This window comes from Papaver somniferum, chromosome 2 (genome assembly GCF_003573695.1).
Source record: "Papaver somniferum cultivar HN1 chromosome 2, ASM357369v1, whole genome shotgun sequence".
Taxonomy (NCBI): domain Eukaryota; kingdom Viridiplantae; phylum Streptophyta; class Magnoliopsida; order Ranunculales; family Papaveraceae; genus Papaver; species Papaver somniferum.
In genome coordinates this window covers 6433020-6447734 of record NC_039359.1, presented here as the reverse complement: position 1 = coordinate 6447734, position 14715 = coordinate 6433020, and the positions used below count along the sequence as shown (strand labels likewise).

Genomic DNA, 14715 nt, shown 5'->3' with positions numbered 1-14715 from the left:
ATAGCCTCCTTCTACCCTATTAACGTTTCCTCTACTTAAAAGAATTGTTTTTGGGGTGCCCTACTATTTTCCCATTGCTGGGTTTTTTCGGCGATTTCATTAAAAAATTCCATCGCCGCATCAACAGTTTGGTTTTCAAATCCACCAGTGCATAGAGACTCAACCATGGTCGTTGTGGAATAATCTAAACCCTCATAAAGGATCTGAACTAGCCTAACCTTTTCTAAACCATGATGAGGACACTGGGATAATAAATCATTGAACCTTTCCAAATACCTATATAAAGATTCTCCCTCTTGTTGTGAAAATGTGCATATTTGCGTCCTAATAGACGATGTTTTGTGCCTAGGGAAAAACTTATTGAAAAAGGCAGATGTAAGTTGTTCATATGTCTCAATTGACTCGGAGTCCAAACTATACAGCCACGACTTGGCCTTATCTTTCAGGGAAAATGGGAATAACCTAAGTTTCAAAGCATCATCATCTAAGCCTCTAATTTTAGAGTACTACAAATTTCCTCAAAATCCCTAACATGGTAATAAGGGTTTTCATTTTCTTTCCCTAAAAAGATTGGGAGCATCTGTAAGGTCCCAGGTTTCAGTTCATAGGGTGCCTCCGTTTCAGCTAACTTAATACACGAAGGACGGGTAGTCCTAGTTGGATTCAACAAAGCTTTCAAAGTTGCCATTTCTGGCGCTATCGGAGCAACAGGATTCTCTCCTCAGTCAAAGACGTTCAAAAACAGACTCTTCAAAAGCGGACTTTCTAGATTAAGGTAATCGAGACGCTTCGAACTACTAGGTTTCTCTTTAACAAATCTACCTAGTGCGTCTCTTTTACGTTCAGGCATACAATAGAATTTTCTAAATTGGAAGGGTAAGCAAACACAGATCAAGGCCGACTCAACCAAATCAAACCTATTGATTTCTAGCAAACAAAAAGCATGATGGCTCCACTTAGATTGTTTCTAGACCAGCTTCTAATCCTTCGAACGGGAATTCGTTACAATTTAAGCAAACCCCTCTGGAATCAATCCGAGTTAACGTAAGTTGAATAGAGGCGAGGGAAGCTCGGTGGAGCTTTGATACCCAAGGCCTCACCGGTATTACAAGGCGGCGCAGTCACGCATTCAACTTACAGAAACCGTCAAGAACTTCGAAGTATGCTTAAAAGAGTAACCAATATTTTTCGAATGACTTTCCTGTTAAGCTCGTTACCCTATCGGTCTCGTTCTAGTCAAAATTTTAGGCTTAGGTTCGCGTAGGTTACGTGTTCCTAAAGCGGGCAAGAAGAGAACGGTGATGAAATCCGAACCCTTATCTTGTATGGCCAGGCCTTGCCCTTTACTAGAAAAATAAATGTCTGTATTCAGTCCTCAACATATATGCATATGAAGGAGTCCAGTAACTCGCTGACAGGGGATTCGCGAGTGTTTAGAATCTTACCTCCCGTTCTAGACGGGAGATGAATCAGTTGTAGTCGACTCGGGCCACTGACTCCGATGTCTAGTGTATGAACCCAAGGTGCAGAGACAATATCGTAATTATCCTCCTTCTCTGCAAACAGTTTATATTTAAAGTACCCTTCCGTAGGGTAATAAAAAATAAATAATGTCCCAAAGTCCAAAAGTCCAAAAAAATAAAGAAAAATTACAAATATAATAAACCCTAATACAGTTTTTTTTTAAATAAAATAAACAAACCCTAAACTAAAATTGTCTAAAATAAAATTGTCTTCTTTTCTGTGCTTTTTGCTTTAATCTTTAGCTCCAAGTCATTATGAAATCACCAAACTCCTTGGATCAATTTTCTTTATGATCCAGACCTATAGACACAAGATAAATACCCAAAAACATAAAAAGGACAAAAATAATAAAAAAATAAATAAAATAAAATAAATCTAAAACCCTAAAAACAAGTCCGCGTCGGCGGCGCCAAAAATTGATGTGATTTCTAGATAGTGGTAAAAGTGGTTCGATTCTCAGACTTGTAAAGGATATTAATTAGACTTAAATTCTAATATTAAAATAGAAAAATCACTAAAAATTACAGCAAACTCAATCAAAGATGATATCAATACTAAAAGAAACACTGAGGCTAAGATTCCACTATTTTCCAAGTTCAAAGTGATTAAACCAATACTTATATTTATGCAATTTTCTGGTTTAATTTGATTCTAAAATATTGCAACAAGTATATTTTCAAAAGTAATAATTGTAAATACCAAGTATGAAGCATCAAAAGTCTTAAAACTAAGCATACTCCATCAAAATAGGTCACAACCACTCAAATAAAAATCATATTCAATAATAGTTCAAGGCAAATAATCATATAATTATTGCAAATAAAAAGATAAAATAGAATATACCACTTTTTGTTGGAAAATAGCTTCCTCTATCGCCTCAGCAATGGGGTTTAGCTCCTCATATTAATCATGATCTCAAAATGTGTGTTTGTTGCTCAAAAGATGATTAAAAGAGTGAAAAGTAATAATATAGTCTGTTTGCAACAGTGTATTGGTGTTGCAAAACAGCTGTTACAATGGAACTGTTACAGAAAAACTGTTGCTTTGTCGCTGATTTTAAGACCCTAAAATAAGACTGCCCTGAAAAACTTAATGTTCTTCAGCTGTTAAACAACGACACTGTTCTGCGACTGTTTACCGAGCGTCAATGTTCTTCGCGTTCTTCTTCTTCTTCTTCAGCAGCAGCAGAAACAGAGTTTGGTAAAGCTCTGATTTCTTCTTCTCTGGCTCTCCTTAGGTTCCCAAACTCTCGACACCTCTTCTATATGACCCAAGACATCTATTTATATCAAAATACCGATTAAATCTCTACCAAATCTTCCAAAATCTCTTTCCTTCTCTTCACGGCCAAGTTGCGGCAATTTCTTGTTTTAGGATTTCTACGCGTTTCTGAGCTTTCCTTTTTATTCTAAACTCTTCCTTAGATAGATACAAATCTTTGGGAAGGTTTACAGCGTTTTAATCTCTCTAAAATTCCCTAAAACAGGTCACACACGTGACTTTCCATATTTTCTGTTGTGAGAAAAATCCGTCGATTGAGGCCAGTCTAATCGATTTAAACACCCATATCAGATTCCTAGACCCATAAGGAGTCTATCCTATGAATTTCAGAGGTTTATTCGACCTCAAACTCCTCCAAATCACGATTTCCAAAACTATTCTTTAACTGCACTTTTTCCCGCCAAAATCCTGGTTTTTGAATGTTGAAGATGGTTGCCCCTTATCCAGAGTAGGGGTGCGATTAGCAACTTCCTGGAAATGGGATGCCCCTTAGTAATTAGGTTACCCCTTATCTAAAGTGAGAGTCTGAATAGCAAATGTCCTCCGGGTGCTTTCCGACAACTTTTCGAGCCAATTTTTTCCAAAAATGTTTATTAGCCAAAAATACCTACAAATAAATAAAACACCATAATAAGTACAAAAATGAGCCCTAACAATATATAGAATCGAGACAAATCGGACACAAAAATGTGTCTATCAGTCTACGGCACGTGTGTTCATCCAAGATGTGAAATGTGAGTAAGTCGTGCAAGCAGTCAGAGTAGTTAGCAAAGTAGTGAAAGGATGATCAACCAAGTCTTAGCACGACATGCAACTGGGTAAACCACGATCTCCCACTTTCCCACTCTTTCACTCAATCAACCGTCACACTTATTGGAGATCAATGTGTCTACATTCGGGCAATATAAATAAGTTTTCTGGATTCATGATTGAACAACAACAGACATACGAGAATTAACACAAGAATTCTCGTCTGAGCAATCACTCTCAACAGAGCAAATTCAATAAATCAGAACTTATCTTATTTCTTCACGCAGAATACACAACACATCCACAATCCTTAATCATCATTGATCTCACACATTTCTCAGCTTCCCTCCTACAGATCGACCCTCTTCCCTCTTTGTGACCGAATTGACTCTGGAACGGCCATTGTCTTGGTTTAGGCCGGATTCCTATAGATTGATCTCATGAACTCAAAGCACTCCAATGCAGTGCATCTGTTTTAGGATAAGTGATATAGTTTTTTGATGAAGTTGTAGTAATGAGGTTCAAACTCTCGGACATGTGAAGATTAAATTTAAAGATTTGATAAAATTATATATACAAAAATATTAACAATGGGCGAGAGGTACTGGGACTAAGGATTTGGCCGAATTCACTACACAGGGTTCATTCATATATTCTTTGACAAATAAAACTCAATAAAATTAACATAAACTCTGATTTTGCCAAGATAGATTCTCAAAACATCGATTGTAAGTCCTAAGCATGATGTATCAAAACACCTAAGCTAAGCATACATCATCAAATTAAATAACAACCAATTAATTCAAATCATATTTCAATTTTAGATTAATGCAAAAGTCATAAAAAAGAATAAAATAAATTTACCCGTGTATGAAATTCACCCTCCTTCGTCGTCCCAGTGTTGGGTTTTAGCTCATCATGATAAAAACACGCTCAAAATATTTATTTATTGCTCAAATGGTGTTTACAATGAAGAGAAGAAGAGAAAATGGTGTAAAACTGTAATCTGCGCGCACAAAAAGCGTCACAGAATGAACGATAAAAAACAAGTGATGCTGCTGTTTAGACTGCACTGCGGCCCACGGCTGTGCGTCTTAGACACTGTTGATAAACCACTGTCCTTGCGAGTCTGTTCTTCGTGTTCTTGGTGTTCTTCATCATCAGCAGCAGCAGAAACAGAGTTTCATCAACTCTTGATTTCTGCTTCTCTGGACCTTCTCTCGACCCCAAACTCTCGACACCCCCTCTAGGACTCCCAGGGAACCTATTTAAACCAAAAACACGCGTTGAATCTCCTCCATTAATCCCAAATAATCTTCTTTTACTCGGGATATTTTCTTTCCTTTTTCAAAGAAATACGGGATTTTCTTTCCTTTAATTCCTCTTCCGCGCTTCTGTTGATGTGGAACACACTCCAAACAAGTTTCTACAGCATCCCAACTCCATCCAAACACGTACAAACACGCTGAATCCCGTGAACAACTCTTCCCTGCACGTATTCCCCTTTTTCCAGATCGTGGATTTCCTAGCCAATTCAAGCCAATTATGGTCGAACCAAACACCCATACCATCTTTATTATGATATATCACATCTTTCCACAAAGTTTCAGCGATTGAATCGCACAAAATCACGTCCAAATGTCCGATCAAACTTCTGCCAGTTGCATGCATCATTTTTCCCTCCTTTTTCTGATTTCAAATTTTGGAAGAAAGGGACCTCCCCTTTATCCATTCCCGGGGTCCCTTTAGAAATTGGGGCGGAAATAGTAATTTTTCTGGGTGTTTTTAACAACTCCTCCGGGTGCTTTTAGCGTATTTCTGGGGTGCCTTTAACACTTTATCCTGGGGTGTAAAACACCACTTTTTAAGCCCATTTCGCCGCAAGGGCTTATTTCTCTAAAATTTCCTACAAAGACATAAAATAACACAATAAATACAAAATCGAGCACTAACAACACATACAATTGAGACATATTAGGCACATAAATGTGTCTATCAATAAGCAATTTGCTCGGTCGAGGAGTCCCCGTCCTCACGGTCGTCTCTTCACTTTCCTAAAAAACCAACAAATCATTTTACCCCATCAACAGAGATAACGATCAACCAGTACATATCTCTAATACTTGAGATAGATTTCTTTATGATTTCATGGGATTTAGGCACTATGAACATCAAGTACATAACTCATATACTGAATAATAACCATTATTATCCTTTTTTAGATGTGATTTTGGATGTTTTAACCAGTACATAAGGCCAATACTGATTAAGTAACATTGTTTATGTGTTCATATATGATTGTTTGTGTATCTGGCACCTAGATTGCCAGTAGATGACTCAAAAATTGTTAAAAGATCAATGTTTCTGACACATAGATAAAAAGGTACATATATGCAATACTGAGATATAAACGTATTTATGAACTTTAAATTCATTACATTGTTTATCATGCTTCCGTACATGATTGTTTGTATAGGAAATCTCAAATGGTGTATAGGAAATGGTAATAATGTAAATTTTTGGTTTGACAACTGGATTGGTGAAACTCCTCTAATTGAGAAGACTGAACTAAATGATTATGCAGGGAACAATTTAAACATGAAAGTGTCAGATCTCATCAAGGATTGGCAGATGGAGCATTCCTTCAGAACTGCAGCTGCTTCTTACTTCTATGTGCTTACCTGACATTGGTGGAGGGCAGGATTCTCTAATGTGGACTGGTGATATGCAAGGTAAATTTACCACATCTTCAGCTGTTGCTTTGTTAAGACATAAAGAACCATGTTTAAACTGCTCTAACTACATATGGAATACGTTTTTGTATCCAAGTACAGCAAGTAATGTCTGGAAAGTTGTTCAAGGCATTTATGTTGATGATCCTGTAATGGTTGGAAATGGGTATGAATTAGCCTCCAGATGCTGCATTTGTGAGAACAGCCTGGACAATATGAGCTACATTCTTTGGGACTGTATCTTCAATACAAAAATATGGAGTTGGTTGTGTTCCGTGTTTGAATTTAGTACACCAAAATATTTTGAAGAAATATGGAACAATGCAAAACATAAAATTCCATTGGTTAAAGAAGATTGGATCACATCTGCTTGTTCAGTCATCAAAGATCTTTGGTTTCAAAATAACAGAAGAATATTTGAAAATATCAAGCCAAATGAGCAACATTTCAAGAACAGAATCAAAAAGCTGGTTTTTGAAGGTGGATTAAGAATGGAAGGTAATAAGTGGAATCAAAATTATGATCACAAGGTGATATCATTCTTTAATCTGGGTTCTGGACCTAGTAAGTTTCAATGTGTTAAAGATTGTTATTGGTTCCCTCATTCAATTAGTTATACAATGTTTTGCTGTGATGGATCCTCCTTTGGTAACCCAGGTACAACTGGTTATGGAGTTGTAATTAGAGACCATTTAAGTCAGGTAATTGGTGTATTATCAGGAGGCATAGGTATTGCAACCAATTACATAGCAAAAAATTATCCAATATTGGGTGTTGTTGAATTGGCAGGAGAATGAGAATTACAGAACATCATTATGTGTTCAGATTCCAAAACAGTGATTGATGATTTTTCCAGAGGTCAAGTCCCATGGTTTATTAGAATGAGATGGCAGAAAGCAGTTAGTAAAGTCTCCTCTATCATTTTTCAGCATAATATCAGGGAGGTAATTTTTTTTGCTGATACAACTGCTGAAAAAAGAGCAAGATTGGTAGCAGGTGAAAGTCAACTGGTTCTTGGAAGACCAAATTTCCTTTCCAGAGTTGAAATGTCAGATGTTACATACTACAAATTTTGCTAGGAGGTTCTATTTTCTTTCTCTAATTGTGCCAGGACAAAGTTAATTCAGTTTTCCCATTATTTTAATGAGCCTATGTAGTTGGCTCTTCTTGCTTTGAATCTAATTAATGTAATCTTCCCAATTTTTTGGTTTTATTAATAAAAATTATGTGATTCAGGAAAAATACATGATTGTTTGTGACACAAAAGAATCATATATGTTTCACCTATTTTTTGCTTTATGAGATTATGATCTTGGGTATACAGTGCATAAGTCCAATACTGATTAAGTAACATTGTTTATGCTTTCATATATGGCTGTATGCGTTTCATACAATACGAATTTTCAAGTGCTTAAATGCTATACTGAAACAAGACAAATTAAATTTTGCACGAAGGTTATGCAAAAATCTGTTAGAAATTTGTATAGATCTTTCACAGCACTACATAGTATGGTTGCCAAAATGAAGTCGAGTAATTAAACTTTGAGTGAAGCCCGGTTAGAAAAGATAGGTGAATCTTCTTATGGACAGATATCTGGTACACTAAGTACACAGAAAGTCATTGGGAAAATCTAGAAGGTACTGTCAAAAAGTACTTGAAGTATTACAAAAGGGATCGAGTCAAGAATGAGCTCACATTTGAGTTCGTTAGAAGAGGTGAAACACACGTTCTCACATCGACACCAGAAAAAATGACTGTATTATTTGGGATGCCAAGAATGGCAGGAAGAAGAACTTATGACACTAATTTGATGAGAGGTGGTGGATGGAGAAAGAAAACCTTTTACATTAGACACTTTGGCAGGAGAAACATGGTTACAAGACCAATGCTACAAAATGTGATCCTGAACCCTCAAGTGTACTGAAACCAAGAAGAAGAATGATAAAGATTGTAATTCTGAATCTAAAGGTGGCGAAGACAGTTATGAACACAATAAGGGTAATACCGAAAATAAACAAGTACAGGATAATTAAGATGATGAAGATACTGAACACAAAATGTAGAAACTGAACAAACTCTAGAAGATATGGTTAAGTTAATATGCCTGTTTATGTGTATTACTTTTTGTTTTAGGGTAAAAACTGATTCTGCTGAAAATGGTAAATTTGGGTGTGCCGCCGAGAAACGAATCTAAAACCTAAACAAATGCACTGCACGGGAGCAATTTAGATTCAAGAGATCAATTTGTATAATTCTGGCCTAAACCAAGAAATGATCGTTCCAGCCTTGCTTCGGTCACAAAATGAAGGAGAAGGGTTGATCTTAGGGAGGGAAGCGAAGAAGGTGTTGAGATCAGAATGGTTAACTCTAAAGGTGTGGTTGTTTATGACTTGTATCAGAATGTAAAACTTTCCTACGGAATGTAAGCTATCAGTTCTTGGTGTTTTCTGGATACTTGTGTTGATCATCGTTCTTGGTTGAAATAGATCAAAAACCTATTTATATAAGTCATAGTTGAACGTACCCTGATCTCATAGGAAGTGGAAGTAGTTGAGTGATGGAGAAGTGGGGATCGTGTAAAAATGTTGAAAGCCACGTCTTACTATGAGGAAAGACAAGTTGGTTTACGCCCACTACTTCTTTGTTTCCACTAACTTTCCGCCTTTCCTGACACTTTCTTATAATGGGCGTGTAGCACGCCGCACGCAGTAAACCGCCAGCCTAATACCCTGATGAACATCCTCCAGTTTGTAACATGTTTTTTTGTCTCGAGTATTTTCGTGGAAAATATGTAGCAAGTTGCTGAGTGGGTCTTGCTGGCAAGACCTAGCTATTTTGATCAATCACGTGCAAGCTAGGCGGCAGGCGGTCATATGTTATAAGCCATGAGACTTTCCGCAAGAAATAGTATGTAATGCTTTTAGGTCAAATAATTAAATTATTTGTGAAATCGATATTTATAAAATATCATTTGTAATCGATGCGTATAAAGCATCTTTTTTAAGCAAGCAGCTCAAATAATCGATGCTCATGAAGCATCATTGTATAAAGCTCGTTTAAATTAGTCGTGGAGTTTAATGTCTTAAAAGGAGCATGACCGACCAACTTCAGGAAGCCGCCAGGAGTTATTTGTGCAAGCCAAAGGTGAGCCGTCGATCCTTATAAGAGAGTGATGGCTGGTATCCATTTTGACATCCTATTGGTGGGCCCAAGTTAAATCTAGGACGGTTAAATTGGCTAGCCAAATTGAGTGGCTGAGATGATTTGCGGTAGTTGTTGGATGCCGTTGAATTCTTTTAAGACCCTTGTAGGCTGCACGACTAGCAACCTTTGGGAAGCCGTTCAGAAGCCATACAGTTAGGTCGTGGCTTGGACGATCAGTCCTCATGGAAGAGGGATGGACGGTGATCACGACGACATCTTATTGGTCGCCTAAAATTAGATCCAGGCCGGTCGATTCAGCTAGCGAAGTTGGACGACTGAGATCATTTTGCGACAATAGTGTGATGTCGCTGGTCGTAATGGGGTAGTTATGGCCGTGTGGCCAACCTATTTTGTGCTAACGGTTTTAAGTGTTAGCCGCGGGCAGGGAGTAATTCGATCGACCAGGGTTATATCCGGGCCGCTGGTGAGCATGTCCACTCCTTGCCCGTTGATTGGAATTAAATCAAGGTCGATCAATTCGGCCGAAGAATTTGGACGGCCACGATTGATTTAAAACTGGCATATGCGGTCTTAAATTCTTTAAACCCTTTTTTATCCGCATGGCCAGCCTATTTTTGGCTAGCGGTTAGGGTTGTTGTTGGCATGCTATAAGAATTCCGATTGGTTGGAATTATAGTGGGCCCGCTAGTGAGTATCATGAAGTTCGTCTGGATGCGCTGGGAGAAAGCTAAGCTCGTCGAATTGGCTGGCCAAAACATATGATCGTGATCGTTTTGAGACTGACATGGGCAGCCCATGTTCTATTCCTTAAGGAATTAGGCGTGCGGCCAGCCAACTTTCACTTTTAATCAAAAGTGTGTGTTGCGCATTTAAAGCGTTTTGAGTGGTTGATGCGGAAGAGGGTCTAGCAGGCCATAATATGGGACGGGGCCGGCCACGGGAAGCGCCTGCTAGGGCAAACCGGCTTGCCAAGTGGCAGATCCGCGCCTCCTTTTGATGCTGCTTTTATTTGCCGCAGTTTCTCTTTTACTTCTAGTTTTCTACTTTTGATAGGATTTTGCTCCTACTAGTCCATGGCGGATCAATTTCCTAGCTTGCCTAGGTTTGGTATCGACCAATAGGGTTCGAGATATTGCGCAGGCCGCAAAAAAAGACCTAATTTTTGTAAATTAGTAAAATTAGGTTTAGAAAGATTGAATTTTGTGGGTTGGCGCAAAATCAATCAATTTCTGGTGAATTTTTTGCGTTCATACAAAATCACTAATTATATTTCAGAGGGAAGCATAACTTTGTGTGCCTTTAATTGAGTACTTTCATGCATATCTTAATCCTGACACTAGGGGAAATTCATGCTACTCAGCTGCGAGCGAACATTAATTGTCATGTCATGTCAACATTAAGAGTTCGGCTGGGGAACATAGCATAGAATAAATAATCAACAGACCATGCATGCATTAGTGAGTAATGCAGGTGGAAGATAAAATTTACAAAATACTTGGTATTATTGCTACACGCATCATTCTGGATAAATTTCATATAAATATACCGAATTGATCGATACATATGTAAGTAAAGAGGCATGAGCACTCATCACTTTTAAATGGCTCAGTTTCTTTGCAGAATGACGACGCATTAAATGCAGGGTTTTACAATTTTAACCTTGAACTAAAAACCACCATGTCTCAATGGTACTTCGAATTTGCGACTATATCCTCAGAAATGGTATGCCCAGTTGCATTGCTCATATTATTAATTGAAGACAAGGCCTCCTCTACATGCGTGGCTAACGAAATATGGCTTGTGCATTTCTTGGTTATGGCAAGATGTCCATACTTCTCCCACATTTGAGTATACAAATCTGCATGCTTGGCCAGCACACTGAATCCTCCGATCAACATGTGATCCGCAAAGGGAGCAAAAAATAGAGGGTTGAAGATGGCACCTGCAGCAGAATATACGACTAGTGCTCCTTCAACTCCATGAGATTCTTTGGAAACGATTGCGCCCGCGACCACAGATATGGTTTCTACTATTGAAGGCGCAACAACATCCTCATTGCGATTAATCTCCATCTCAGGGTTATCCATAGATATGGTTTCTATGATTGAAGACGCAGGCACATCTTCATTATGATTAATCTCCATCTCAGAGTTATCTCCAGGTGCAGATTCTTTTTGTAATACCACCAATTGAATATTTATTTCATATAAAATAATAAATAATCCAAGAAGAAAAACGTGTGTGAAACTCACCGACTCATCTGTTGGCTAACTGGAAGAGTTAGATTCGCTACTACACTCAGAAGTTCTTTTCTCGTCACCACCGGTCCCTGAACTCTCTTCTCCTTCATCTTCACTTTCGAAAGACTCAGTGTCACCAGATTTCTCCTCTGGAGGCGCCATGCTCTGACCGTGTGCAAGTCTGGCAAAGACCCTGAATTAAAAGAGTGATGTTCCGTGAGGAAGATCCAAAATACTTAAATGATTCGGCCATTTAGAAGGAAAATCATGCGTGCCTGCATATTCGAAGAATTAAAAACAACCGGAGTTGTCGAAGCCGTTCGAATGCCAATTGCACGCCTCTTTGATCTAACTTCTTTCTCTTGGGCACTGCACCCACTTTGATTAGAATCACGAGCTCTTACCTGAACCGGTTCGCCATAGGATTTTCGTTTACCCGAAGGAAACGATTTCAACGGCTTATGTTTTTCTAAGGTCTTGGAAGAAGGCCTTCCGCGTGGATCCGTCACGACGTCCTACACGAATTGATGAAGATCAAGGAACTCCTCCTACCTGAATTTCTTATACTTAGGGGTTACCACCGGCTTTCTTCCTGGGAGCAAGAATGGGAGGCTTTTCTTTGTTGCGAAAACACTACTATCGAAAACATATTTCAAAAGATCTTCCGAGGGCATCAACGGACGGTGGAACGGAATTGCCTGGTCAAAACCCATCTGACGAGCAACTCTGTCAATATTATAAGGAACCCCAGTAAAATATTCCTTGAAGAAATATGGAACATGTCCTGGTATACAACTTTGCATAAACACGATTTCTCCAATACTCATATTCTCTCCATCAGAATGCAATTTTATGCCCGAGAAGGAAGCATAAATATCCCGCTGAACTATAGATGTGTAATCCGGTTCCCATGGAAGAAAGTTAACTGCATGCACGTTGTCGAAGAAATCAATGAGCCTTAAGCCGGGTTTTGGGTGCTTCTTCAGCCAACGAAGTATTCTTACACCTCCATATATACTGGAAAACGAAGCTACAAGATTAGGATCATAACCTTTGAAATGCTCCTACAACCATGCTTGGAGAAAGGCAATGTCAACATGTGATTCTATCTTCATATATCCATTGGAAGCATACATGTCCGCTGCTAGAGAATCCATATGGGAATACAAGGAACCAAGGAAGAAGCTGCCTATGGGAAGAGCAACACCTTGCGCCAATTTAATGGCAAATGTAACAAGATTACGTCTTATTACCTTCGTGCCGGAGCCATCATCAAAAACATCTCTACACAGCCATAAGGATAAAAACGCAGTAACACTGAGCATGGCATTCAATACCTGATCCGGTTTCGGTTTCGTAGGAAATCATTCAGACACCCACCAAGTATATAAGCATTTTTCATCATTTTCCTGCCGATTATATTCTTCTTCCTTCTTAACTAGAGTGCATACATTATTTATTCTTCGTCGGACAATTTAAAGTCAAGATTGTCTACAACTGGAAGATTCAGCAGAACAGCCACACTCTCTAAAGTAATGGTCATCTCACCCCATATACATATGGTTGTATGAGTGGCCATGCACCATCTAGAAATGAAAGTAATCAAACCTGCGGCATCTTTCCTAATATGAAGATTTGCAGACGCCATGACAGCATTTGCGATTTGTGCTTTAATCAGATTGTCCCTGACATGGTCATTGCTCATCATGTATCTCATCCATCCATCATAAGAGCGCAGTGGGTTATGGAAAAACTTGAAGTTAATAGAAGAATCTGGATACTCTTTCCTCTGGAGACAAAACCTTATTACGTAATCTGGAGAAATCGACTGAACAACTCCTTCATTTTCCGAATCAGTAAGAAGGGTTATCATATAACCGGTATGGGTCCTCATAGTTGTGTAAGACATTGTGAAGAATTCATCATTTATGTTCGGTCTATCTTTAGGATCATTTGAACTTCCTGGTTTAGCAACAGAAACATCTCCAGGTGACATCTTATTTAAACAAGAATTCCTTATGTTACTGTTCTCTTTTGAATAACTGCAATGAACAAGACGGAAAAGAGTCACTACTTTATACTTCAAAGGAGAAGAGCCATGCACGCCAATTCTTATCAAAATTCGATATGTCCACTAGTGTTTGAATTTACATGAAGTAACATGGAATTTTGATATATCGAATTTTGATGTCTTCAATTAATAATATGCTCAATGCAACTGGGCATACCATTTCTGAGGATATAGTCGCAAATTGGGAGTACCATCGAGACATGTGCGTGAACTTTGTGTTGTCTATTTGTTGGTATGATCGTGTAGTTCAAGTTTTCTTTTAAGTACGTATTTAATGTGAAAAAGCGGGGGTACAACAACCACACCCAATATTTCGATTAGCAATCTGTATGGACTAACTCCAATATACTTTCAAGAGAATTGACTAGACTCAATCTTAATAAAGTATATCAAAGAGTTATATCTCTCTTCTCGCTTCAATTATTACTCAAGCAAATAGAAATCTGCGAGTCTAATTGAATACAAGAGAAATCACTTGAACGGTACCAGAGACCAATGCTCAAGTATAAATCAATGTAAATCAACAACCAACGGTTGGATATTCTAATTGATTGATTCAAACGCACAACCTGTGATATTTCAATTATATAACAAAATATAATGCGGAAAATAAATAACACATACACCACAAGTTTTGTTAACAAGGAAACCGCAAATACATAAAAACCCCGGGACCTAGTCCAGATTGAACACACACTGTATTAAGCCGCTACAGACACTAGCCTACAACAAACTAACTTCGTTCTGGACTGTAGTTGAACCCCAATCAATCTCACAGTGATCCAAGGTACAGTTATGCTCCTACGTCTCTGATCCCAGCAGGATGCTATGTACTTGATTCCCTTAGTTGATCTCACCCACAACTAAGAGTTGCAACGACACAAAGTAGAAGACTTTAATAAACAAATTGTATCACACAGAAAAGTCTACGGTAATAGATAAATCTGTCTC

General features: G+C 38.3%; 1 protein-coding gene and 1 pseudogene across 1 annotated transcript; both read left to right on the top strand.

The window, feature by feature from the left end:
* The first annotated feature begins 225 nt into the window (after positions 1-225).
* Positions 226-325, top strand: LOC113354653 (annotated as a pseudogene).
* A 5901-nt stretch (positions 326-6226) lies between these two features.
* On the top strand, positions 6227-7084 carry LOC113350619. The gene has a single exon (XM_026594757.1). The coding sequence runs from the start codon at positions 6227-6229 to the stop codon at positions 7082-7084; it is 858 nt and encodes a 285-aa protein (XP_026450542.1).
* The last annotated feature ends 7631 nt before the right edge of the window (positions 7085-14715 follow it).